This window comes from Falco rusticolus, chromosome 9 (assembly GCF_015220075.1).
Source record: "Falco rusticolus isolate bFalRus1 chromosome 9, bFalRus1.pri, whole genome shotgun sequence".
NCBI lineage: Eukaryota > Metazoa > Chordata > Aves > Falconiformes > Falconidae > Falco > Falco rusticolus.
This window is the reverse complement of record NC_051195.1, coordinates 49,957,292-49,985,144: the sequence shown is the minus strand read 5'-3', so window position 1 is coordinate 49,985,144 and position 27,853 is coordinate 49,957,292. Positions and strand designations below refer to the sequence as shown.

Sequence of the window (27,853 nt, the reverse complement as noted above, 5' to 3'; positions counted from 1 at the left end):
AAGTGAATTAACAGGTAGGCCTTAAAACAAAGTCAGACAAGAAGCCCCAGTAAGAAACCCACAAAATATAATTAACCTCGATACTTTGTCTTTATTTCAGAAAGCAAGCACAGGATGCTTTTTAAGTAAATGTGGATGGAGACAGAGAGCTGACTTATGCCAGCTTTGTTGTGTTTCCCGCACACTGATCAGACTGATTTGCTTCAGCAGCTTGTCTCAGCAACAGTAAGTCATTCAGAGACTTTTATTTAATGTAATTTTGTTCTCAAGGGACCAATTCTGTAAGTATTACTGTAACTGGTGAGTTCTACTTCTTATTTGTGTATCTGGACCAAACGCTTAGTCATCCAAAACTGTAAATTTGCTTGTTCTATTTTTCAGTGGGTTTTGGAAGGTCATAGAAAGCAAAACTGATTCTGTGGAAACTTTATGGGATGTTTTTGATACTTCTGTTCTCTTCCTGTTCTCCAGAGACAGAACAAATTGAAAACTCATTTGGAAAAGTTACTCTTATTTGGCGTAGTTTTTCATTTGCTTCAGTCTCTTCATCTTGAATTGCTCCTCTGAGGTCACCTTTCTTCTGAGAAATACAGTTTTCAAGGACATGGAGCTCTTCTCTCCCTTGATTTAACTGTTGCTCCAGAAACAAGAACTCTTGTTGGTGAGTAGTAATCTACAATGTAGAAATTTAACAGAAGAAGCATCTGAAGGCTTTTACTTTTGTAGCTACATACATGCACAAGTGCAGTACACTGTTCCCTGTCAAGAGATTTACTTGAACTGCATAATGTGTAAGGATCCCATCAAAGCAATTAAGTTTTATTTGCTCAACCTGTATAATAAAGCCAATACTAAACACTAAGTTCTGATCTGGGCAGTGCAGTCCTGTACCTCAGAAAACTAAGTTTTTTACTCTGAAATTTAGTAAAGATTGTCATAGAGAACTCTGGAGTAGCATTATGCAGGAATGCCAGAGATTGGTATCATACTTCTAAATTACAAGACAAAACAAGGACACTTACAATTACCAACATTAAAACAGACTTAAAAATTAAGTTCTTCAGTCAGACAAGGCAATTCAGAATCAAAGATTTCTCAGCTTTCAGTTACAACAAACCCAACAAAATGAGTAGTCCAGAGTTAGTAAGATAAGCCTTACCTGGTTTCTCAATCTTTCAAGTTCGGTTTTCTTGCCCTGAAAAAGGCTTTCTATTTCTCCAAGGATTTGGAGGTGATGTTCTTCATTACCTTCTGCAACTTGAATATCTCCTTGAAGCTTCTGAAGACTGACAGTGAAGATAAAACACAACTCAGAAGAAACAAGAACACCTTAGGAAGTAACTTATTGGATAAGGACATCTTTATTTTGTCTAATATAGCTTATGGTAAATTAAAAATACTTCACCTTTCAGTTAGCACTTCTATCTCCTGGTTTAATGACTGGAACTCAGAGTCTCTTGCCGCCACCATTTGGTCCATTTCCTTCAACATACCTTCTTGTTCCCTCTTACGCTGTTCTAAATTCCTTTTATCTGCCTGTAATAACCTGAAGAAGCATTTATGCCTTTTCATATTAACATTTTAACAGCTCTCCCTCTCCAAAAGCACTATCTTTGTATTTGAAAGCATCTTGTTCTCCTCTCCCCATTTCATACAAACTCACAAGAACAGCGTACCTTAATTGCTGATCTGCTCTCACAAGTTTAAGGGCCATTTTCTGAGCCCTTCGCTCTAGCTCCTTTGCTTTAGTTTCAGTACGGGACAGACTCTTTTGGGCATAATTGTACTTCTGAACAGCATCTTTAGTCTAGAGCAAAAATTAAAGATTATTAAGACAATACATTCCCATCTTATACTTCCCACATCCATAACCTGTAGGTTTGCCGTCTACAGATAACCTCCTTCTTGCTAGAATATTCCATTTGAGCTTTCTCCCTCTCTATACCATGAAGCAGAACCTTTTCTCCTCTCTTGTCCGCAGCGGAAAATCTTGCTTCTCTTTGGCAAGGACTGAAACATTTTCTTTCAGCACAAGTTATCCCACAACTTATTTTCATATAGAAACATTCTGAGAGGCTTCAGGTTATCCAAGCGAAAAAGCATTTAAACAAAAATCCTTTGCTTAAAACAACCTTAATGCAAAAGACAAATTCTTTCTGTGCTTAAGAGTTAGGGTTTTACTTACTTTCCCCCGCATGCTCTCAAGTTCCACTTCAGCTTCTGAAAGTAGCCTATCTGCCTCTCTGAGCTCTGCTCGTCGTTTCAGAAGAGTCTTCTCTATACACTCAATTTCGCCTGCAATATCTTCATGATGTTTAAGAGACTTTTCTAGTTGAAATTCTGCAATAATGTTGTCACTATACCCTTCAATAAAGTCCCTAAAAGGTCAGGAAGGAAGACATGGAATTAAAATACAAAATGCCAGACGCCCAGAGCCTCCTGAAGTTCTAGTCCATTTACATCAACTGTCAAAACTGACTTTTATTAGAAAAAAAGTGTTAGGCATTTCCACATGCTCACTTTAAATGCATTCTAGTGCAAGGTCCTTACTTGCATTTGTTCTGTTTTTGAGCTGCTTGCTGTTGCTCTGCTACTTCATGTTCCAACTCTTCTCTCTCAAGCAGAAGTTCTTCAATGTTTCGTTGCAATTTTTCCACTTTTTTGCATTTATGCTCAGCTGCCTCTGACCATCTATCTTTGTATTGCTGAGACTTTAAGTAATACACAGTGTCTTCTAGCCTCAAGACTTCACTCTCCTACATACAAGAAATACAAAACCAACTAAACACACACACAAAGAATAAAAATCAAGACCTATTTTCTATTTCACTTCTCCTGAAACAAATGAGCAGGTACTGATAGCAAACATCAAACTATTAGCATTGAAGGTAGAGCATTCTTATCACCAAGCTCGCTCAGATCCAGAACCTTCCTAGCAGGGACTTTTTTTTTTTCCTAAAAACCTGACCTAATCTGTGAAAATGAGGTTTTGCTTTTTTGCCACCCCCTGGCCCCCCTTTTTTTGGGGGGGCAAAGCATACATTAACATGTTCCCAATCCATTCTTAAGTCAGTTGCCTATGGTTAACCCTGCAGCTTACAGCTCTGTATCTTACCAAATCATGATGTTCAGGCACATTGCAGTGAAGCACTCCAACAGGAATGAGTGGGACAGTGAAGTTTGGAGGAAGAGGGCCATAAACAACTTGGGCTCCCACAGGAGGTGGGCCATAGATAACAGATCCAGGAGCAACTGAATCTCCACCTGCAGGAGGAGGCCCATAAACCACAGTTCCCTGAGGTACAGGAGCACCATCTGGAAGGACTGTGTAAATAACTGTACCAGGTGGTGGCACAAAGGGAGGGTCTTTGTGATCATGAGTTTCTTCATTTCCTTCACCATCTTCTTTTGCCCTCCTATCTTTAAAAAAAACAATAAATATATTTTAAAATCACTTATTCATTAAAAGACATTCTTCAAAGGCACATTTCAAATACTATGTGATGTACAAAAACCTAATAAATGCTGCTTAAACTGAATAACAAGTTCAACAGTAATAAATACGTATAATTCACTCATGCACATAAAAAAAAAAATTCACTATGAACTCTTAAGCAAGCCCACCTTCAGTATGCTCCTAAACATTCTGAGACCACGAGAATGACGTACCTTTACCAGAATTTCTTTTGTGCAACCTCTTTCTGACTGGTGAGTAAACCCAACATCCTCCTTGATCGGGCAAGTCTTCCTTCCTGCACTGCCTGTCCTGACCACCCCCTCCTCTGAGTATGAATGGGCCAGAACATCGTAAACAAACTCCAGAATCTTTTGTGCTGCCGGAAGCTGGAGTTGAAGCCTAAAGAAAAAAAATCCATAGATGTTGATCTAAAAATAAAAAAATCATGTAAAATAATTATCTGTTGTAGACATTCTAAAGCACTGATTTTTTCCCCCCCAAGAACGGGCTATACATACTCTGCTTTCTCTCACTTCCAAGCATGATGCTGCTTCAAAGGTGAGCACTAAATATATTTTACCAATATTTATCTTAAATTCAGACAAATGCTGTTTTGCAAGAAATGTTTGCCTGCGACATCCCCTTTTAACTTTTACGCAAATGAATTTACAGCACTACACTGTGAATAACAGTCTCCAAATTTTGCATGCACTAGATTCCTATTATTACACAGTAACAGACTTTATCAGGGAACGTTTGCATATGTGTGGTTTCCGTATTTCTCTTACATGCCAGCTAGTACTTTTTCCTTAAGCTTCTCCCAGACCTAGCATGTTTATAATGGACTTTCCCATATCAAATTGCTTTCCACATAATAGAACTTTTATTTCTGACCTGTGAGGATGGCATGTAATACCAGTATCCCCTTCTTTTCAATGGATCTGCTATACTTGTGATATAATCATTCTGGTATGAAAGCACATTTTTGAGCGCTGCAATTTCATCTTGTAAGTTGTCAATTTCATCTTTGCTACCTGTAGATTAATCATAGTTTTACATGCTTATAAGGCAAATAATTAAGTCATAAATGCTGCATTCAGCTTTTCCCTCATTGTTATCCTGTTAAGCTGAAACAATATTAAAAAAAATTAATTGCCAGGGAAACAAACTAAACGTTACTATATAGTGATGTAGATATACACTGGCCCTTGCAAGTTTGTCACTTTAGGACTGTAGAAACAAAAGTTCACATACAGGTAACTGATGCTCTTTTCTCTGGTTAAACCACACCACCTTACATGGAGAACTCTGACAATGTTCCAGAGCAGTAGAAACAGAATGCACAGCACAATTACTGTTTTCTAAATAGTTGTAAAATGTCTTGTTAATACAAACTAATGAAAAATAACACACTGCCACTCTGATTTTCAAACTGATCAAAAACCTAATTAAATTTCCAAAGATCACGTGCCATGTCAACTGGCAAAGCCAGAAACCTAGACATGCTAGTGCCACTGGCTGGTCCTTAACTATCCATAGCCTCCCTTCTTCGTATTTCAAAAGCAAAGACTCATACACTTCACGTAACTGCACTGTGTCTTGCTGTTTGCTTAATACACATAGATACAGAGAAGCCACTGAAGCACAGTGATTGAAAGACAGAACGTATGCTGTGTAGAACTGTACTGGAAGGTATTCTGAGCAGTTTATTCTCCTAGAATAAACTTGCAGAGCTCTGAACAGCTTCTCAGATCAAACAGCAAGAAATTCCGCGAGGAAAGTGAAGTCTTCTGCATCTGTGCTTATCTGCAAGAACTGGAGAGAAAAGATTACCTGTCCTGGTATTATCCAACAACCGTCTTAAACGGTCAATTTCTGCCTTTTGTTGCTCCATAGCTTCATTTAATTTATGAGTTTCAAACTTCTGAGTGCCTGATACAACAGTCTCCTCACCAGCTTTCTCCATTTCACGCTGAAGATATTTAAAATATATAGTTTAAATCAAAGCAAATTCAATTTAAATTACACTGCGCTAAAACTTATTTAAACTTTCCCATCCACCCCTACAAAAATACTCATTCAGCAAAATGCATGTACCACTTTGATGCAACAAAATTGTTCTTCCCATCCCGTCCTATGACTGAGGTTTACAGACATAGCCACGTAAAGGCATTCAAGTGAACATGTGATAGTTTTCCTTAAAAGTCTGCTACTCCAGTCAGATTTTAATTCTGTTCTTTGGCAGACATCAGGGAGGGGAAGAACACTGTGACAGGAAATCTTGAGGAAGGGCAGGGCAGGCACCTCTAAATACGGCATTTTCAGAAACTCACTGAATATATCTATTTTATCCTACTCATAATATAGAGCAAACATCACTCCAACCTACTTGTTCTTCATTTTCTTTGAGGAGATGTTGTAACAATTCTATTTCTGCTTCTGCTCTGGCAAGATCCTGAGCTGCACGAGCTGCCTCAGCACAGAATTCTTTGGTTTCCTCAATCTCCTAAAATTGAAATTTTAGTTTGAGCTTCAGTTTGCAATGCCACTCCACAAACTTGCAGCTGTCTCATGCAGCTTTCTGAAAAGCTGACTGATAAGAAGTATCACAACCTGTCTTTTCTAGAATTCCAGAAATCGGTGATGTAAAATCATGTTTCTCCTTTAACTTTATAGTATGTCTACAGAGATGTTAGTATGTAGCCAAAAATGGTTCCCAGTTTTAAAACTTGAAGTTTAAGCACAAACTTCCATCATCCTTTCTTTTGCTTTTCTGTCTTACATAATGTATTCATGTTGTTTGACTTTCAGTTAATAGATTAAACTTGCCCCTCCCTCATCTTCTAACATACAGCAAGAACACCTGTCCACACCCAAATTTATGCAAGCAATCATCTACTGTATTTCAAGATGAGACTCCATCTGAAGCAAGAGCTCCTGTGCAGCAAGACAACTCAAAATAAAGCTCTGAAGCTGAATTTAAAACACAACACTAGGACTGCTACCATTCTGATAGCATTAGAAAGCACTACTTGTATACAAGCAATTAATTATCAATGTTGATTTACCTCAGCTCGCTCCTGATTAATTTTGAGAACAGTCCCATGAAGAGCCTTTAGCTGATTTTTAGCAACAGAGAGCTCTGTGGCTGCCAGTTTATCTGAAGTGCTGACTGCTCTCTTTAATTCCTTCAATTCTTTATGCAGACTGACAAATTGCATTTGTGCCCTGGCATCTTCTATTTTTTTCTGAAACCAGGAAAACAACAGGTTTTATACGTTTTAAGTAAAAAGCAGCATGGAAAAAAGGCTTTCTCTTGGTACGACTTCCCCCCCTGCCCTCCGCCAATTTGTATTATATGCACAGAAGCAAAGCAGGAAAAAAAAACCTAAAGCAAGGACAACCAATAAAATCCAAGGGAAAAAAAACCCCACATTATTTAACCTTTGTGTTCCTTCCTGTATTTGATCTATCCTAGAAAGCAAAATAATTCATAAGTTACTGAATCTTGTTTTCCTGAGCAATCAAACAGTGCATGAACTTGTCCTTAGCCATTCCTACCATTTTTTCTAACTCTTCCAGTTGAGCAAGCATTGTCTTTTTCTCTTCATCTGCCTTTTGGAGCTGTTGATAAGCAAGGCCCTGAATTTCTTCCATGCTCTTTATTTTTTCACGTAATTGTTGAGTTTCATTCTTTAACTGATGGACCTTGTTCTTATTCTGCGCGTTTGCAACTTTAACCTACAAGTGAAGTAAGACAGAATGAGTAGCCAGATTTTTTTTTTTCCCCAATAAAAAGCCATGCTATTATTTAAAGAAACAAATTTTCAGGAAATGCAGTTACCAGCATACTTTGTACCAAAAGAAAAAGGGAAAAACCTGTTTTGCCACTGTAACCATTTACATTTTAAAAGTGCTCAAGTTATTTTGGCAGTGGTATGTATAGTGTTCTATTAAGAATATTGATGGCTGTATTTTTCTACCTATAATTGAACTCCTTGTTGTCTGAGACTTACTGAGTCTAATGTCTAATTCACCAAATAATCACGCAAAAATCATAAATACTATTAATAAAAAAATAAAATCAGATTCCAGTTACATGAACACCAAAAAGTGGGTCTCTCCTTGTTATTACACAGCTAAAAAACTGCTTGTGCATTAAAATGTCCACATTAAACCCTTCTCCAAGAAACATTTTTTGCAAACTTTATATAACAAAAGCCAACAAAAGGAGCGTATGTCCTGTCAGATACCCAATTTTAAACAATCTTAAGTACAAGAGAGTGTTTTAAGTTTTTCTGTCTTAAAAAAACCCTTTAAGCCTACAAAGGCTGCGATAACACAAAAGCAAGCAAGAAGAGCTGATAAATTTCACTACTTTAACAAGAATTTTACAGTATACACAGCATGAAGTGGTCATTTATTTGTTTTCCCTCTTCAGAAGCTTCTGCCTGGTTATACAGTTTCTTTATCATGAAAATTACAACATGACATACATTTGTGCACAACACGAATCTAGTTTAGTATTCTTTCTAATCACAAGTAACATGTTGCATCCTCCTCTGATGCAAGTTGTCAAATTTATTTCTAACAAGCAAATGTGTTAGTCTATCTTCAGTAAAATTACACTCCTCTGCAAGATGGGAGGGTAGCAAAGCTACATCCGTAGTGAAACTTGATCCTTCAGCGGCAAGTTACATTTTTTAGACCAAGGTGAAAGTCTTACTCTTGGTTTTGTTGTTTTGATACGTGCCTGTCTATATTTCTCCTGTATCTCTTCCAGTTTTTCCTGCTGGGATACCATTTCTTCCTGCAATTGTCTCTGTCTAGCCCATGCTTTCTCTTTTTCCCTCTGAGCATCAGCAAGGATGTCATTAAATTCTTTCTGCAGATTTACAAGGCTTTTCCCTAAAACATCAGCTGAATTCTGACATCTGAAAGAGAAACAATCCAGGTTCCAAGACAAAAAACAGCAATTTTAAATTGTGATACCTGAGAGTGAAATAATGAAGCCTAATACAATAGTAAAAGTTCAAGACATCCAAAGTAAATTAATTCAGGTGTGCAGCACTAAACATGTTACACTGCACAGACAGACCTCCATCCTGGCTCAACTTCCCCCAAAGAGGGGAAAGATGTTTTCCCTGTTCCTTGCAGTGAAGCCCAAGAGGCCTGTGCATTTCCCTCAGTAATATAATTACTGAGCTCAGGTGACATTCTCTTAAAAACCACAGGGTGCTGAAGTTCATGGCTGAACTGCTCCAAGTTGCACTCAGTAGGATGTGGCATACGTACCTTGTTGCTCTCGTTGAATCATTCAGGTTTGAAAAGACCCGACGTAACCGTTAACACAGCACTGCCAAGTCCACCACTAAACCATGTCCCAAAGCACCATGTCTATGCAACTTTTAAATACGTCCAGGGCTAGCGACTCCACCACTTCCTTAGGCAGCCCGTTCCAATGCTTGACAACCTTTTCGGTGAAGGAATTGTTCCTAATACCCAATCTAAACCTCCCCCCTAAGCAACTTGAGGCCATTTCCTCCTGTCTTATTGCTTGTTACTTGGAAAAGACCAACACCCACCTCGCCACAACATCCCTTCAGGTACCTGTAGAGAGCAAGGTGGTCAGCCTCCTTTTCTCCAGGTTAAACAACCCCTGTTCCCTCAGCTGCTCCTCATCAGACTTGCACTCCAGACCCCTCATCAGTTTTGTTGCCCTTCTCTGGACATGCTCCAGCACCTCAGTGTCTGTCTTGTAGTGAGGGGTCCAAAACTGAACACGGTATTTGAGGTCCGGCCTCACCCATGCTGAGTACCAGGGCACGATCACTACCATTTCACATGAACAAATCTAAAACTATTCTATTTTACTCACGTAATCTCTCCAACTCCTGTCTGAAGCTTTTGCTTGAGCTCATTTATACGAACTAAGACTTCTTCAGGATGAATTAAGTTACCAACCACATGGTTTAGCTGATTCTGAATATCTTTAAGCTGTTGTTTCAAGAGATTGTTGTCTCCCTAAGAAAAAACAGATAAAATCCACACAACTAAGTATACAAATGCACAAACGATAAAAGCTAGAATTTTTAATACTTAGATCTGTTTTGGTGGTTTTGTTGTTGATGTTGGGTTTTTCAGGGCTTGGGGGGTTGTTGGTTTTCTTTTTCTGTTTTTTAAATACAGTCCAGACTTTCCCCCCTGCCCCCCGACGTGGCCTGAACCAGTATCAACGACAAAACAAGAACACCCCAAACAGTCTTTGCCTTTCAGTTTCCTTTATATGTTGAAAAATACTTCAATGTCAGTTCAAAAACAATCTTATCCTTTCCTTAAACTAAGGAAGTACTGTCTTTACGTAAGAAAAGCCCAGTGATACACAGAAGCCTATCACACTGTCTATCCATACACTGTGCCAGCCACTAGACTGAGGAATCACATCTGTCCTGAGCCCATAGCTCTTCAGCTCTTCTCTGCACATTGGCAAGCTTCAGCAAAAGTGACAGTACTAATGTCTGGCAAAGATCCTTTATAAGCTCTTCCCGATGTGGTCTGGCCGATGGACTAGATGATTGTTGTAGGCCTATCCTGGTGGTCATTGTATCCCCTGAGCAGTATGTGAGATGGTAAAAAGGGATCCGATGGATACAAAGGACTGAACCCAGCCTTCCCACAATGGTAGAAACTGCTTTAAATCACCTAGCACTTTAAAAAATAAAATAAAATCAAGGGAGTCTCTTTGCCAGCCACATTCTGGAGATCTTGAACACCAGCATATTACTCTTGCCTAGAGAAATCCCATTAATCGAGCCTTTCAGAAGCTTTAGGAAGAGGAACACTCAGTTTATAACTCAGTTAAAATGAGGCACTGATCTGTGACACCATATCAAGGTACAGGTGTTCCCATACACTTACGCAATGCCTGTGGGTTCAAGGATCACAAGCTCTGTTGCTTATTGTACTTTGATGTCATTACTGGTCTGTGTCAAGTAAGCAAGATTCCTCAGAATTGCAACTTTAAATGGAGGCAGTAAGTTCTGCTTTAGGTATTGGATCAGGTTTTTTTCTTCTGTATCCAAACAGTTTTCTTACTGACATGTACTGGATAAAGCTTGTGGGCAATTAAGATACATGTAACAATCTATGAACCCCTCTACTGAGCAGCTCTGAAATGATTTCAAGGGTCAATCTAAATACCCAAAATAGATAAAAGACCATGGTGTAGTCTCTGGACAGGAAAATTGAAGTCAGGAAGTCTTAAATACTACTGAACTTCAAAACAAGATTCATACAGAATCCTTTAACATCCTTATCGCTTTCCCCTTGCAGGAGTGGGGAAATCATACTGTTTATCAAGTAACTTATTAAAGGCAATAAATACTTCACCTGCAATTGTTTGAACTGAGAAAGGAGCTTATGGTTTTGCTGCTCCTTCTCTTCTACTTTCATCAGAGCATTCTCTAACAGTTGCCTTTCTTTTTCAAGTTCAGCTTGCAGAGCTGACAGTTCCATCTACAAACACAGAAAACCTTCAGATTAATACCCCCACTCCTAACCCCAACCTGTTACCCAAATATACAACAGCTGTAATTCTTATAACAATGACACCACCTCGTAAAAACCCCAACAGAACAACTCCAGCCATCCCAAATTAACCCAACATCACATCATATATATCTAACAGGTGTTTTTCCTAAAACATCATCATCAAAATTGGTATTGTAAATTCTAATCTAGACCTAGTATGAGCGTGTGCTACCCACTAGGTAACTAACAGATTTACGTTTTATCAGTGTTCCACAGAGACCTTCCAAGTTTTTCCTGAAACATCAAAACTGAAAAACTTGGAGGGGTTTGGGATGGATCACCACACTTTACTTTTTTGCATTCTCATTTCTGCCTGCAATCTGGAATGTGTAGTTGGAATGTATCTTGCAAAAAAACAACTTGTTGATTTCTGACAAATGGAAACTGAACCAAGACAGTAGTTATTGTACATCATCATCATCATCCACAAATGCAAATGAGAACCCCCAACAGTAAGATAAAATGGGACTATATGAATTCAGGCATTCATTGCTCTTCCTCAGCTGAAAGCTATTACTTTATTACATATTACAAAATAAAAAGATTGCCTATAAGACTCATTTTTACTACAAAGAGCAAGAGCAAACTGTCTTTCACCTGGTTTTTTTTTTTTTCACAGGACCACTTTAGTGTCACTTCTTTGACGGGTGCACAGTTATCTCTTTCCAAAACAATGCACATTATTATTTTCCTTTCAAATATGCCAAATACTCTCTATAGGGTCCCCAAATGATCTGTACCTTGCTTCAATGAAAAGTTATAAATCCTAGAAAACTGGTATCACCTTCCATTTGGGGACACACTTAAACCAAAAATTATTTGCAAATCAACATTGGAGATGTCGTATTAAGGAAAGTTTGGTCATCCCACGTCCTAGAGTAGATTACCCCTCTGGCAGCTCAAGAGCTTTGTTCTTACCTGGCTAAGTCGTTTCAGTCTTTCCAATTCTTCTTTTTGCTGACCGACTTCAGTGTCTTTGTCTCTTAGCTGGGCTTCCAGTTCAGCCTCATAGATGCTGGTGTCCTTTTGTGCTTCTCTAAGTATTTCATTTATTTCTTGCTGCTCTTGGAGTGCACTCTCTAGCATTTTAATTTCCTGGAATTTTACATTCATTTTAGAAGTATGCACACAGATGAGCCAGGATTTCTTAGAGTACACTGCCTCTCTTCCTCTGTTACTCAGGAACGCATCATCAATGTGACAGCAGATAGATCAAAATGGACACTAACGCTAATCACTGAACACTGAAACTTAAAGCTAAGTGGCAGCACTACATACAAAGACCAGGTCGGCTACAGACTACAAAAAAATCTATACTTCTTAGAAAGATATAGCTTAAAGTGATACACATTTGCCCCTGATATTAAAGTTCACGTAAAGGCTTACCAGGATACTAAGACAGCTCTCAAGTAATTGGCTGATATGATAGACGCAAGCTAATAGCATATACATTCCCAGCTAGTGTCCAGAGTCTTCACTAACGCAATTCACTATACCAACTGTGCACCCATTTTTAATAACGTCTGAAAGGTGAAGCCTGCATTTCTCAGACACCTTCCATGAAGTACAGATTTCTGAGATCTTCGATAAGGTACAGATTTACTGTATGTCTCTTGAAACTGTTTTTAAATTCTGTTCTTAATACACTTGGATACATCTAATTGAAGTTACCATATCAAAAAGTTATTTTGTCCAAGGAACTGTGCTTTGCTATTCCCAATGTGGTTATTGGCTTTTTTTTTTTTATTCTCGGTTATCTGAATTTGGGAAGAAACACAGTATTAAGCCTTACTTTTTTCATATTTTCCGCATCCATGGCAACTATTTCCAGGTTGTTTCTTTCCTCCTCTAGATCTGCCAATCTTTCTAGCAAAGATTCTTTATCCTTCTGCAACTTCTTGCATTCATCATTGGTCTGTTTTGCCTGACACTTAACACTTTCCAGATATTCCTGTAATCCAGTGATAATACTTTCTAAATCCCTTTTCAGCGCTTCATTTGTTGCTATTTGACCTGCAGAAATTGAAAAAAAAATTTGAGATAGTTAAGAAATCCCTCTTATTTACAAAACAAACAAAACTGCATTCCTTCATCTTCAAGATGTTCACCTATTGGAATAATGTAGTAACAAGAAGTAAGTAAAATTCAACCAGAAAATACCTGTGTTTTAAAGGCTAGGAGTTCCCATATTGCTGTATTAACCTGACCACTGGGAGAGTTAAAAAAGAAACTACAGTTCTTTGTGTATTCCTGCCCCCACCTAAGATGACATTTGTTACCTTTACACCTAAATCAATTTTGTTTCAGTTTTTATATTCATATTATTTTCTGGGATGTTTACTTTCACATAGACTAGTTGCACAGTAAATGTATACACAGATTTAGTTCATTGACTTATATTAAGTTTCCAAAACTTCTCCCCACCTTAAGAAAAAAAAAAAAAAAGAAAAGAAAAAAACCCCCTGCAAATTACCTTCCCCACCACATACAAGTGAGGTGAACATACTAAAAAAAAATTTACCCAAAGTGTCCTTTTAGATCAGTTAAGAACAGTTTTGCAATCTTTTCTTATACATGTCTCTATTTAATTTAAGCAAAGGTAAACAAAACTGAATCCTCGATTCAACTGTCATGTTATCCTAAATACACAAAATACTGTAAGACAAAATGAAAAATTTACCATCAGTGAGCTGTTGCTCCAAGTCCCTGATTTCTTCTGTTTCCTTAGCAATCCTAGAGAGCATTTCATCCAGGCGACTCTCAAGCTGTCTGTAGTGTTTGTTCATTACATCAAAGTCCTGTTCTTTACTCAGTATTTGAGCTTTCATGTGAGCCTGTAAATTAACAGTTGGAAAGGTAAAGTGGGACAGCATCAACACAGATTAAAAGACTCAAACCAGTATTTTAGCTCAGTTCTGCAGCATCTTACTACTGGCAGTAAAAGTCCCAAGTGCAGCACGTGTTGTCATGACTGGGGTTTTTTTTTGTTATTTTTCCTTGTTGCTGCCCCACAAAGAATGCCAGATAGGCAAGCATTATGTATGACTAACAGCATTGTTAGAAGTCTCCCCCTTGCCTGGGCATGATGAACAAGGCCCACATTTATAAACCATTACTCATAGCTACTACCTTTCTCCCAGCCTTTCCATTATTCCATTTCCTCTTTCAGTCAAGAGCAAACATGATTCTCTCCAGCAGCTTAAATCCTGTCATCCTGAATTGCCTTCAGAGTACATGATGCTTCAGAATGTGTCAGGTCACCACCCAAAGGAAAACGCTCTGAACCACCAGCAAGTCAGGCCATCTTTAAGCACATGTTTACTTAGAAGTAGGCTGGTTTTGTTTTGCTTTTGGTTTTTTAATGTTTGGGAAATACACCATGCATGCAGCTCACACAGACTTTGGTCAGGACTTCATGCATTTAGTATGAATTTTTCTGACTGTTTCAGCTGTATACAAAATTTGGTTATCAACACAATACAGTGCTGAAATTACAAATGACTCACCAGAACAGAATTATACTGTCATGATAAAGAGACCCTTTTTCCTACTACAAAAAAAAATTGCACAAGTTTTTAAGTGTAAGTTCTTGGGAAAATCAATTATAAAGTTGCTTCTGTAACAGAAGTAATGGGTAAAACCAGAGCTTTCCATATTTTTAACGTATTCAACCTCAAGTTATTTTTAGCAGTCACGTTAGTACAATCTGTCATCTTGTTAAAGACAAACCACCATTGGGCTTGCAAAAGTGAAATTTCAACAAGTAAAACCTAAGCGCCGGTGCTGCTGCTGAGTCACTTTGCTGCAGCTGCTGAACGTCACCAGGGCGCCGTTTGAACAACCGAACACTTACAGCTTTGCCTTTGTCTTTTCTTCCATCGGTATCATTTGCAAAACGCCCAACCCCTGGTCTAGAATTCATTTGGCTCAAGAAGCGGTATCTTCAGCATAGGAAGCGATGAAGTAGTGTCCCGTCTTCTCCGAACGCTCCCGTCGCCGCAGCAGCGGGCTGGGCAACGTGAGCGCGGGCGGGTGGCCCCGCACCGCTTCCTGTGTTGCGATTTGAAGCGAGGGGCGGCTGGCGGGGCGGGGCGGCTGGCGGGGAGGGGCGGGGCGGGGCTCCCCGGGAGGGGCGGGGCTCCCCGGGAGGGTACAACCCGCCCGCTACAGGCAGCCCGGAGGAGTTAACGGTGCTGGCGGTGGGGTTTTGAAATACTGCATTTTTTAAAAGTGTTTGCATGCCTCTGCCGGGAAAAAAAAAAAAAAAAAAAAAAAAAAAAAAAAAAAAAGAGGAGCCAAGCATAAAAATTCTTTCTTTGCACGCTTGAAAACATCAAGCTGGGCAGAAAAGCTCTCATTCAAAAAGACATTATTTTAGAACTATTAAAAAATTAATTTCAATTCAATTAAAAATTTCTGCAAGCGTTTGCTGTACCTGACCACATTTAACTCACAATCAAATATCTTGCTTCCCTCGAGATTTAAAAAAAAAAAAACACCAAAAAAACCCCAACAAACTATCAGGCGAGAGCTCTTCCTGGTGCATCCAGCTTTGCTCCAAACCTGTAACGTGACCTCAGAGACCTGGCTGAACCCATCAGTAATGACAGAGCTGCACATCTGTGACAGCAGAGAAAGGGCATTAGTCCCCACCAAAACGGCAGTATACATCTTTCCAGAATTGGAACTATTTGTTGAAAACTGATTCTACTTTTAGGATGCTGAGCTACAGCTGCTGCTGCCTTCTGCTGTCCGCAGTTTACAAGCTGGAATATCAATAAAAGCAGTCACCATGTCAGCCAGGGCAGCTGCATGTGCTACTCCACACAGCTTTCCTCTGCTGACCTCCTGCAAACAGACCTGTGCCAACGCAAGAGCTCTCTGACAAAGCAGAACTCCAGCTACAGGCCTGTAGCAGTTACACAGACCTTTAAAAATCAGTACATGAACACATACAGTACATAAGAAGTTAAGACTTCAGTTTTACTTACGTGTCTTGGACCTTCAGAATTTACAGAAGGAAGAGAACTCTGCAAGCAGTCAAGCTCTTTCTGTTTTTTCCCCATTTCTCTTTTCTGTTTCTTCAAGTGTTTTTCCAGTTCTAAAGCTTCCTTCTGTAGCTGATGCAGGATTTTTATTTTTTCATGCAATTGCTGTTCAATGTCTTCCTTGTTGGCCTGTGATAGCTGGAAATAGCATTAGGAGGTTGGGTAAAACAGCTGAATTGAAAATACACAGCTGATCAACAACATTTTTTAAAGTTAAAATCAGACTGCTAGTTTAGCTTAACAAGTTGTCCAAAAATGAGATATTCATTGTTTCATGTCTTCTTTATTTTCTTAAGATAACAAAAAATTATAGAATTTTCTCAAAAAGAGAAAACAGAAAGACAGTTTACTTACTGTAAGTAGAAATTTCATACCATTAGTCTACCATATCAGGAAACCCCAGAACCCTCAACTGGACCATCATCCTAAAAAGTTTTGTTTTCAAATAAAACTTCAAAAGCCTCTTGTGTAATTCCTTCTTGCACTCTTAAGAAGACTATCCAGAATGTCTTTTTTTTCCCCCCTCCCAGTTATGACTTCTGAAGATAAAATATGAAAACCTGGTCTTTGATTTTGAGGCAAGTTTAAAGACTAAAAATAGCAATAATTTGACAGTTGAAGAAATGGAAGATACAACTTAGTTTAATGCTGATAAGTGTTGTTAAATTAATTCTTGCTGCCCATTATGTTGCTATGTTGCTTATTATTTGCTACACAACTAAACATATGCAGTTATAATCCTCCCTGAAAGGCTTTTTCTGATAAATCAGAACACATTAAATCCATACAATTATATTGAGAGATTCAGCTGAAACTTCCTTTCTCATGAACACGTACGTCAGGTCACCAGCACTGCTTATTAAGTTGTGCCATTACTGTGTTACCTGCTGTTCTGTCTACTAAGCCATTAAGGAGCTATAACCTTATGGTTATTGCAAATGAGAAGGTATGTTCAAATTCAAATCCAAGTCTCCTGCTGCGTAACGCAGCGACCCTTAACTGTCCACTTACTGCAGTGCTTCAATCTATATTTACATTTTTCCAAAGCATTCTGGAAGAAGTTAACAACCAGCAGCAGCACTGCATGGAACACACCTAGATGCTATTAACTGCACTACAACTCTGACAACTTGTTTATAAACAAGCTACCTAAAACCCTTAAGATTTTTCTGATGCACGACAAATGGATTTACATATGTACAATGGCCCCTTTAAAAAAGCATGGGGAGAAAACCATATGTTATATTTTCTACATCAACACTGGTTAGAATGCTTTCCCTTGCTATTCATGTAGCAACTTCTTCACATACTTTTTTCTGAGCCAAAGCATCCTTCAGTTGTTGCAGTTCCCCAGTTACCTGCAAAACCTGTTGCTCTGCATTTCTTGCTGCACTTTGCAGTTCTTCTAATGTTCTTTGTGCTGCATAAAAAAAACACACAACCCCCCAAAATAAATTATAATATTCTGTATAACACTGGTATGCCTGTTTTCTGTTAACATGTTAATCAGAATGCATTTTTTAAAAACAATAATAATAAAATACATTCTAGTTTCTCAAAAATTGTTTTTTTTTAATGAGTCTTATACAACTAAAACCATAAAATATGAAACCTCCCTATAATATTTAATTCTTTAATCCTGAGTTATCTTAAAATAACAGCAGAAAGAAATGGTAACAGTTTTGACCGAAAATGCATCAAGTACACTCTTTGGAAATCACAGCACTTAGAGCCTTTGACACACTATTGCCATCTCATGTCAAATATGTATCATTTAATCAGTGGAATAAACTACATTGATACACATACTATTTTTTATTTATTAAAAGTTAAGAACTTACCTGAACAAATCTTTTTTTCTTTACCCTCTAGTAGTTCATCTAGAGTTTGGAGCTGCAATTTCAGCTGGGGTTTTCTATAGAAGTCATCTTCATTTGGTTGCATTCTTCCAATCTTCATCTGCTGAGCTTTGTAACCAATGTAGCATTCTCTTATAAACATATTTCTTTTATACCTGGCCTTACCAATGTATGGGCTTTCACCAGGTACATTATCAAGTTCAACATCCTGAAATGTATTAAGCAATATGTCTTTATCTCAGAAGTATGGTTGCAGCCAACTCATAGTATACATTTAAGCCTCTTAAAAAGCATATAAAGGAAAACCAAGCTGAAATCAGAGTAATTAGAAGCAAACAGACTACACTTGACTGTTTGGCCTTGAACATTCTCATTATTTTGTAACAGAATTAAAAACAAATAAACCAAATTGCTATATGATCAGTTTATTGCAAAGGGGAAATGCCAGTGGATATTTAATGGGAGGAATTTTTCTTTGTATTTTAGACTTAATAGTAATATAGATTGTACTTAGTTTATTACATTATTGTACTTAAACTTTACTCAAACATAACTTAAAAATATTATTCATGTTTGTAATCAACATATATAAAGTCATGTAATGATTACTGATCTTTAAATTTCTTATGCAGACTCCTTTCATTCAGGCATCTCTACAATTTCTTTGCAAGCATGACAGAGGTTAGCTCTACTAGGAGGAAAAAAAAAACCAAACCTGTTTTTTTCTAACCCTGTATAACTCAAGAACATTCTGGCTTGTGGAATTTCTCCAAGTGAAAGGGCCTCCAAAATTAAGCCAGAAGAGAGGAGTATAGTTTGTTTGGTTAATAGTAAGAATGAAATACTTGTTCACTGACTCTACTTAGCTAAAACATACATGTATTGGTATGTATACTAATATTCAACACGTGAATGTCGCTCAGATTCAGTTTAGTTCAAATCTTGTAACTTACGATTTTAAAATTAAGTTTTTCTGTTTTGTAACTAATAACTCTTAATAAAGCAGTATCTAATAGAATTATAGAAAAACTATTAAGTTCAATGAAAACATCCATTATTTTAAAATTATTACCTCTGGTGGAAAATAATTTAAAGGCTCAAATTTTGCATCAATCTTATAAAATGCCAGTTCCTGCTCCAATTCATACTGCTTCTGGCAAGCTCGGGTTAGCTCCATTGTCTTCTGCTTTAACTAATAAACCAGTAAACAAAGTAAGCTGCATTCATGCAAGTGTCATCATTATCACAAATTTCAATTCAGTAGAGAGAAGGGCAAAGACATCAACTTTGAAACAAAACTCATATTAGAATAATTAAGATGGTGTGTTTTGTATCAAGAATATCAAAGTGCAACTTTATTACAAGATACAATACGATGACTAGGAGTAGACAAAAAGCCCACAATTAATATAACACAAATGATCACATGAAAGGCCTTTTAAGTTTACACGCATTAAAGGTTTGAAAATAAATTTGTCACTAACTTAGGATAAAAAAAATAATTTGGGTACAATCCTTTAGCAAAATCTAGGCCAAGTAACAAATGTACTTACTGCTACTAATGAGCAGTGAGAACTATTAACACTCACTGTCTGTAAAAGAAACAAAGTATCTCAATTGTCAGGTGTATAGACTCTACCATTTCACTCTAGCTTAGCCTGGTGCTAGTTAGGTTTTGAATTGCTTTTTTTTAACTAGAGGTCCATCATGTGATTTCTTTTTAAATCAACTTTTCACACTGAATACCTGAAAGAGAACATGCAGCAAAACTCCAACAGACAGTGGAAAGCAGGACTAATGGAGGAAAAGAAAACAGAACAGACTGGAATAAAGGAAAGGCTTAAAGAAAGATTCTAAAAACAGATATATGTCATGCAAAAGGTTAACTGTGTTTCAAAGGAAACCAAAAAGTCAACAAAATTGTATCCAAAACCCACAATGAATATAAAGTCTCACTGGAACACTTTACAGAAATGTTCCTACTTCAGTAAACATGCAAGTAAATCCTAGAAATAAAAATGAACATGCAACCCAGGAGCACAGTAGGGCTACCTTCAGTGAGGAATAAAGGCTCTGCGGAAAGGGAACTGTGACAAACCAATACACCAGCTAAAGGAAGAAAGAAGCCAGCAAAGTTTGTCATCCAAAGGATAAGAGTGGGTTAAGCTGCAAAATATATGCTCCTAAATCTCACTTCACTGAAAACTACACTATAGAAATAGGCTGCTGGTTACTGTGTGTGTTCACAGACGAAACAGCTATAGAAGTGTTACCCACAGATTCTGAAGGATAAAATTTTAGAAGACAAGTCTAACAGGCAGGATAAAAGCCATATATTAAGTTCCCATCAGGTTACTCACAACTGAGCACACACAAGTAGTTTTCTTGCATTTTATAGCTACCAATGAAAGATACTTATCAGAGCTAAGTTTTTAGGATGATGTGAGTACAAGTAAACTAACAGACATTACCCAAAATAACAGTCAAGGGGTACTACTGACATAGAACTTGCATGCACACCTTGTTTTTGTAAAAGCATTTAATCTTTTCCCTTATTGCAACAGCAACAATGCAGGAGATTCAATACATCAGCAATTTAGCAGCTACAGGATGCTTAACCTTTCATCAACTGACAAAATTTTAAACAAAGAAAAATAACTAGACGCAAGCAAGTTGGTTACTATAAATGAACGATACTGATTGCTGGTTCAACATACTTACATTTTCCACAGAAAGAATACCTAAGAACAACTGGTCAATGAATAACAACTCTGAAAAGTTGCAGCACCTAAGTTTTGTCTCTCAAACATAAATCTCCAGCCATTTGAACTCTCACATAGACAACTCTGTTTCTGACAAGAAAACTATTCAAAATATTTACATAGTGCAAGGGTTATTCTTACCAATTCATTTTTGGTGTTCAAGTTCCTTTGTAGGTCTTCATAGCTTTGTTTCCGTTGCAGAATCTTTTCCTTTAATGATCTGTTGACCTCATCTTGATGATGTAGTTGCTGAAGCACTTGGGACTGGTTAAGTTTAAGGTCCTCCAACTCCTTTACTGTGTTTTCCAACTGTCTTTCTAATTTATCTCTCTCTTCTGAAAAATAAAATAACAGAAACATTCAAATAGAAAATATTTTCCTTCTAAATTTAAGTTTTGTGTCATTCACTTTAATTCTAACACATTACTATTACCTAAATCAAACCTCTCCAGAGCTTCCTGCCTGTCATAATTTGTCACTGGCTGTCCATCCAAGTTTTCCAGTGCTCGCAAGTGGAATACGGTGTACAAGGAGTAGTGAGGCAGACTTACAACTGGATTATCAGCAAGGAATAGAGAGGTCAGATCTTGTAGAGGCCTTAGTTTAGCTATATCATGGAGCTAAATCAAAGACAAATGGAACAATGATTAGATATCCTTCCAAGCACAATTAAACCCCCATCAGTGAATTTCTGATGGTACAGAATGTTTTATGTTACGTCCATATCAAAGAATCTATTTTAACATTTAAGCTAAAGAATAATCTATAAAAACCTACCAAAATACACAGCACTAGAACTAAAGTAACTTCCTCAAATCACATTGTTTCTTCTATGAAAAAATACCACTGCAAAGAGGGCAAATTTAATGAAGCTTGACCTTGGAAATTTCAAGATAACAGGGCCTGTGGATATATATAACCCTCCATTCCCCCAGACTTAAGTATTAAAAAAGGGAGTTTTTTATCATAGGAGTACTCAAACAGCTGGTTCATCTCTCCTCCTAGCATGACTCATTTAGGAATCTTATTAAGTTACTTCATTTCATAGACACCCTTTTGTAGCTGCCAAACATGGAAATTAACCTGGATGACAGAAGTAAATCAGTCACCATAATAAACACAAAATAGATGCAAATAGATTATTTACAGATCTCCAGAACTATATAATTGACTTATCATAAGGGATACCATCAATAACATGCAAAAGTCTTCACATTTTCACCAAGATTTTCTAAGCTTCCATAAGCTTATGCTTTCCTGAACAACATTTATGTTTATGCTGCGAATACCTGGTACAGAAGAAGGTTTTTTTGATAAACAACTTTATTAGGCTTACAACAGACTTTGTGGAAAAAGAACAGAAATTACTCCAAGTCGATTAACGTAAATATACCAGTTCACATCATTAAGATTCTGAGCAATTTTGTTCCTAGCTATAATTACTTACTGATGATACTTTATTCCATTTCAAATCAAGGATGCGCAGGGATCTCAGTTTCTTCCCTACCCACGTAGGAATATACTCAATCTCATTCCCTGCAAGGTTCAGCTTTTGTAGATTATGCATATGTTCTATACCTTCAATTTTACTGAAAAAAAAAGAAGAAAAACATAACTTATCATGGACTATAGCAAAATTCCAGTATAACTTAGATATTCTGGATAAACTACAGCAAAATCTGTCCCAATTATGATCCAAGAGATGAGTAAAAACAGTTGTTTACTGCCATGGACTCTAAATTCAAATTAAGTTACACCAGCTTACTTCCAAATACTAAGTTAAGATAACAAAAAAATTCACAGCAAGACTTCCTTGCTCACTGTGGCTCACTAAACCTTTAATGTATACGTATCTTTATTTTAATATTAGCTTTATTTTAATGTGTGGTAATTACATTTTAATATGCAAAACGTGTTCTTTTTTTCCTGAGAACATTATGGGACACAGATGAACCCAAATAAAATCTTTTATTTTTTTTCATACAAAAGAAGGATCACCTGTAAACTGTCAGCAGGCAGAAATACATTTTTTTTAGTGTTTTCATTAAAACACTGAACAGCTAATGAGGAAAACATGCTATTTTTTAGTTTACTGGAGCATTTATCTAAAGATATGAGTACCCTAACAAAGTGCAGTAGAATGTGCTCTTGTGACTGTACTATTTTTGGAGTATATACCAATTGTATATAACTCCACTGAAAAAATACAGCAGTAGCTAAAAGCTACTCTGATGTTTTCAATTCCTGTTGAGAGAGGAAGTTGTGCAAATGCAATGTGTAGAAGTGGTAGTGTCTCACTTACTTCCTATTAATTCCTCTGCTGAAAACGCAGCTTCTCTACTGCTAAGTCAGTCTCACGTAAAGGTCCTAATTCACTAACAGAAAAATTAAAGGAAACAATTTTGCTATTGTGTACTGCCTTCAATATTTTTATACCACTCAGACAAGATACCAGACTCTCAAAACAGTAAAAGTGAAAAAGCAATTCAGTGAGTTTACGGCCTGCTTGATCCAGCCCATTCAGATTCCTCTCCTATAAGAAAACTTCTTGTATTATCTGTAATAATATGCAGTAAAAGTTTATTTAAAAATGTAATGCATTTAATTGGGTTATTGTACCTTCATTATGGCGTCTGGAAAATTGCATTTCTGGCTTGGTTGCCTAGGAAAACATGTTTAACTGCAGCTGTGGTATATGAACAGCACTTCCCAGAACTATTTAGCCTTCTAATATCTTACGGCTTGTAATTTTTAAGATCTATCAAAGCCTGTTAGTCTTGCCATACAACTGATGGGAAATTCACCTTAACTGTTCACACACACAGTAAGAGAAATTCAGCTTTATTGTACCTGGGTTTAGCAAAACCATTAGTGTTTCTGCTTACCTGATTCTGTTGTAAGACAAATTGAGTTCACACAACTTCATCAGTTTATCCAACTTCTCAATCTTCTCTATTTGGTTGTTACTAAGATTTAGTGTCTCCAGTTCAGAGCAGTTTTCCAAATTTTCTATGTACTAAAGAAAATAAAATTAATCCCATGGTATTGCAACTTGGGTTTGGTTGGTGGGGATTTTTTGTTGTTTTTAAGAAAAAGGCAGATTTTCAATTTTAAGAGCCATCTATTCATTAAGAAATACAAAGTATTCTAACACTTTATTAATCACAGTTTCACTGTTGCTTCTGAAACCCTGCTTTAGGTACGGTCTTCTGTAGTGTTGAAAGAGGAAAACCAGATTTTAAATTTACAGTAGACCAGCTTCATCTACATAGAGGAAAACCTGCCATTAAAAAACAAGACAAAAAAACCCCACCAAACCAGAACAATCCAAAAGCTAAAAAGTTACTGAAATGGATGGTGTTCTAAACTTACTCTAATTGATCCAATTTTTTTTCTTTTGCGGACATTTTTTTTTAAAACAAAGGATCTCCTTGTAGAACTACGCTAACATAATCAGAATATAGCTGTTTAAATCCATATAAAAACAGACCTTTAAAAAATCAGAATGAATTTTTAACTTTAATTACTGGTTATTTTCAATCACTTACCTTAAATTTCTTATCCCCATCCTTTGAGGAAGAAAGATTCAGTGAGCTTATACATGCCAAATCTTCCTGTTTTGACAGACGTTTTATAAGTGCTTCAGTAATGTATCTAACTCCTGGACTAACACCATTTTCATCTGAAATTAAACAGAGGAACTACCTTCAGTAGTGAAAGAATCGGTGATTTTATTAGTCTTATACTTCACACTGTATACTGGGAAAACACTGAAAATTATTCCCCCACCTTCACTGCCACAGGGGATAAGAAGAAACAGTACACCAGAAGCATTTACAGGAAATGACATGTTAGAGTAAGCATGTATAGCCTTTTGAAAAAGGCACAGTATGCATCTCCCTTTGCCAGTTTTCCTCCCAGCACAGAATGTAAGGAGTAAAAGTCTCATTATTCTACAACACAGCTTTCATTACTATCATTTCCACATTTGAGTACCAAAAGATAAAAGCAAATTCTTCAGCGTTCTTTCTAACTGAGCATACATCTTTAATAAGACAGTTCACAGAACATTAGCTTTTTATGCTTTTAGTATGTACTTTATACCAGCAGTTATTTATACAATACCTTTATGAAACTTACACTCAAAAGCAGCTTCTACATTTTCTGCTGACATATCAAGTTGTTGGTGCCTCTGCTCTCTGCTTTTGCAAGCAGATGGAGATGTCTGTTGGCCAAGAGGAGATGGCGATCTCGAACTCACAGGAGACATTGGACTAGGTGTCTGAGAAGCTGACATCTGTGGTTTTCTATATAATGCTTCACTTACAAAGCCTTTCTTCATTACCAAAAACACAGAATATCATATGACTAATATCTGGAAGAACAGAAATAAATGTCAGTCTGCATGTAAGTCTAAATCTTCACGGTTTGCATGCCAACAAAGGCGCTACAGAAGCATGTTAAGGACATTAGGTGCTTGCTGTCTCAGTATCTATGTGCTTAACAACATGATTTATCACTTCAGATGATACAGTTTGGGACACCAACGAGGTGACATTTGAAAAATTGGGTTTTTTATCGTAAAAAAGTATTTCTAGCAATGATATGGTGCCAAAAAACATCATCTAAGCCGATTCTCCAATGGGTGACAGCTTCCAGTTTTCACAGGCTAATACATACTCAGAGCAGCATACCTTTTTACTTACACCATTCTATAGCACACCAAGACCTGGCTGAACTGCTTTATGTTTTGCAACTAATCTTGGTAACTGTCCTGTATTTACGGTTTACACAAAGTCTGTCAGGTTTGGAGATACTCTCAACTCAGACCAACAGCTGGTAGAGGGCAGAAAGGAAGGACTGGGATCCCAACTGTTTTTGGCAAAGCTATAAATCACCCACTTTGCTGCTAGAAGAGTAAATACAAGCCAAAAAAACCCCCACAAAACACAAAAAAAAAGGGCAACAGAGGAAAAAATTAAAATCAGTCCAGCACAAGCATTCCTTCAGTGTTTCCCTTTCTGCAAACAAGTAGTTCCGTGAGTGCCTGGGAAATTCCAGAGAAGGTTAACAGAAACTTTGCCTGGTGAGAAATGTATTTCCCAAGGGGTAAGTGTGGAAACAGCCATGCACACATTCCATGCATCAAAGCCCTTGTAGTAACCATCTTCAAGGGACAGATTTTTACTAAAACACTCAGTAAACGAAAAGCATATTTTAAGACATTCCTTAAGACAGACACACATGCTTTTAAGAGAACTTAGAGCTATATGAATAAGCGTCTTGAGAAGATTTTATTCATTAAATCGATTTTTTTCCCCGTGATTCTTCAAAAATAAAGAATGAAGGAGCCAGTCTCTTGTATCCAATACTGGGTGATGTAACTCGTTCCGGGCCAGGAAACCGAGACTAGAGAAAGTGAGGTACTGAAAAGCTCGTTTGGGAAGCTCCCTCATGTTGTAAGGCGAGCATTCGGCATTGTAACGCGGTTTCTTGAGAACAGATTGTGGCTTTTCCATGAAAACCACGCCAGACCTGTCACGCTAGAGCCGGCGGGGAATGCAGACGCGCTGGGCTGCCCCTGCAGCCGAGGGGTCCCGGGCTGTCCCCTGCGCCCTGGCGGGCCCCCGGCGCTGCCAGCCCCCCCCAGGGCTCCCAGCGGGCTCCCGCCGCAGCCAAGGAGCGGCCCCTGCCCGCCTCCCGCCAGGCCCGCACCTGACAGGATGGCGGCGCCCGGCGCGGCACGGCGCTACCGGCGGAGCCCCGGGCACAGCTCCCCTCCGCGGGGCCGGGCTGCGGGGCAGCGCCGCGCCCACAGCCCACAGCGAGGCGGCCGAGAAGCGGCGATGGTCGCTGAATGGGGATCCCGGTTCTCGCCGAGGGTGGCTCCCCTCAGGCCTCCGCTTTGATTATCTGCGTTGACATGGTAACGCCGTCTCACCGCTTCCCGCCGGGCAGCGGCGGGCACGGGCGGCCTTCAGGCGACCCCGAGCGAAAGGCACCGACTCCCAACGCGCCTCTCTCACCTCCCGTACTCCACCAAGCGTTTGTAGTCTCCAGCGGCCACCAGGCCCAATGCGCTGCGGCTCCTTTAAGCGCTCAGCCTGAGGAGCTGAGCTGACACCATTTTGTCTGGTCGTTGGCCGGCAACTGGTGAACGTTCTTGGGGCGGGGCGGAGAGGGGCTTCCCGGAGCCCCGCCCCCGACGCAGCTTTCCCGCCGGGGCGGGCCCGTCCGGCGCGTTAGTAGCCCTTGTGCTTTTTCCCGCCGTTTTGCCTCAGCGGTGGCTGCCCCTGTCTCTCTGCCGCCGAAGGGTCGCTTCTGGGAGGTTTTGTTATCGCTAAAGTCCAAGTCACAGTATGAATAAGAAAGTCTGCTCTGGTGATAGTTATTTATGGTGTTTCTTTGTTGTTGTTTTTTTTTTTTTAAATTGGTCTGTGCTTCATGTTAGCCTATCTGTAAAACTGTACGTAGATTAGCTATCCTGAAACATAGTATGTAGCATTGGGAATGTGTGCTGTGTTTGACAGAGGCTGAATGTAGTAGGCCTAAATTGCTACCATTTCCACAAAGGTATTTAAATAAATCTCTTAATGCATTTAGCCTCTGTTAGTTTAGCTTCTATATGTCTAGGTGTAAAATGGAGGGTTAGAATAATTAGTTGACTGTGTCATAGAAAGAATGTAGGGAGGGGACATAATTAGATTTTAAAAAACATTTCAGAATTTTGTTAGACTTCTAAAGTGTTTTCCAATGTTCTTTGCAGTTTGTTGCTCCCTGTTTACATACCAGCCATGTAAACATGTTCATTTCACAGGTATTTATTCATAGGTATTTTAGCTGTTATTTTTAATAATACTAAGCACCTTAAATTTTATGAGATTTTTTTTCTACATGTTGTTGTTTCTCATGTAGTTTATTGCATCTGCTGAGAAGCCCAAGTTGGCCTTCTTGTAATTTAACTTCATATTGGCCAGAAATAGTTTTGTAAATGTCATTCCCGTAAAGGTTGACTACAGTATTTGTTTAAACTTCAGAAGTCTTGCACAACTTAAGTTTAACTTTACATAAACTTATTTGTTGAGGTCCTATGCTTGCATATCAGGCATGCAAAGGTTTTGTCACAAAAGTGTTTTT

At 38.2% G+C, this 27,853-nt stretch overlaps 1 protein-coding gene across 8 annotated transcripts in view; it reads right to left on the bottom strand.

The window, feature by feature from the left end:
• The window catches only part of CNTRL (centriolin), a 36,854-nt gene extending 9,972 nt beyond the window's left edge, over positions 1-26,882 (bottom strand). For 2 of the 8 annotated variants that reach the window (XM_037399623.1, XM_037399626.1), the window contains exons 1-31: positions 26,743-26,880; positions 24,857-25,091; positions 24,265-24,398; positions 23,602-23,732; positions 22,164-22,305; positions 21,150-21,336; positions 20,858-21,051; positions 19,701-19,748; positions 19,027-19,146; positions 17,937-18,162; positions 17,406-17,515; positions 16,039-16,233; positions 13,728-13,881; positions 12,840-13,060; positions 11,966-12,142; positions 10,847-10,972; positions 9,336-9,481; positions 8,211-8,391; positions 7,019-7,198; positions 6,526-6,705; positions 5,847-5,963; positions 5,291-5,429; positions 4,352-4,491; positions 3,670-3,856; positions 3,116-3,420; positions 2,551-2,756; positions 2,186-2,378; positions 1,677-1,807; positions 1,406-1,546; positions 1,160-1,286; positions 509-673 (exon numbers count right to left, since the gene is read on the bottom strand). In XM_037399623.1, coding sequence (XP_037255520.1) covers positions 509-673; positions 1,160-1,286; positions 1,406-1,546; positions 1,677-1,807; positions 2,186-2,378; positions 2,551-2,756; positions 3,116-3,420; positions 3,670-3,856; positions 4,352-4,491; positions 5,291-5,429; positions 5,847-5,963; positions 6,526-6,705; positions 7,019-7,198; positions 8,211-8,391; positions 9,336-9,481; positions 10,847-10,972; positions 11,966-12,142; positions 12,840-13,060; positions 13,728-13,881; positions 16,039-16,233; positions 17,406-17,515; positions 17,937-18,162; positions 19,027-19,146; positions 19,701-19,748; positions 20,858-21,051; positions 21,150-21,336; positions 22,164-22,305; positions 23,602-23,732; positions 24,265-24,398; positions 24,857-25,058 — 4,905 coding nt within the window. In that variant the 5' untranslated portion in view covers positions 25,059-25,091; positions 26,743-26,880. Of the gene's footprint in view, positions 1-508; positions 674-1,159; positions 1,287-1,405; positions 1,547-1,676; positions 1,808-2,185; positions 2,379-2,550; positions 2,757-3,115; positions 3,421-3,669; positions 3,857-4,351; positions 4,492-5,290; positions 5,430-5,846; positions 5,964-6,525; positions 6,706-7,018; positions 7,199-8,210; positions 8,392-9,335; positions 9,482-10,846; positions 10,973-11,965; positions 12,143-12,839; positions 13,061-13,727; positions 13,882-14,900; positions 15,113-16,038; positions 16,234-17,405; positions 17,516-17,936; positions 18,163-19,026; positions 19,147-19,700; positions 19,749-20,857; positions 21,052-21,149; positions 21,337-22,163; positions 22,306-23,601; positions 23,733-24,264; positions 24,399-24,856; positions 25,092-26,742 lie in introns of those variants that run through there. The other 6 variants (XM_037399629.1, XM_037399625.1, XM_037399627.1 and 3 more) reach the window with 6 other exon arrangements.
• Positions 26,883-27,853: the final 971 nt, after the last annotated feature.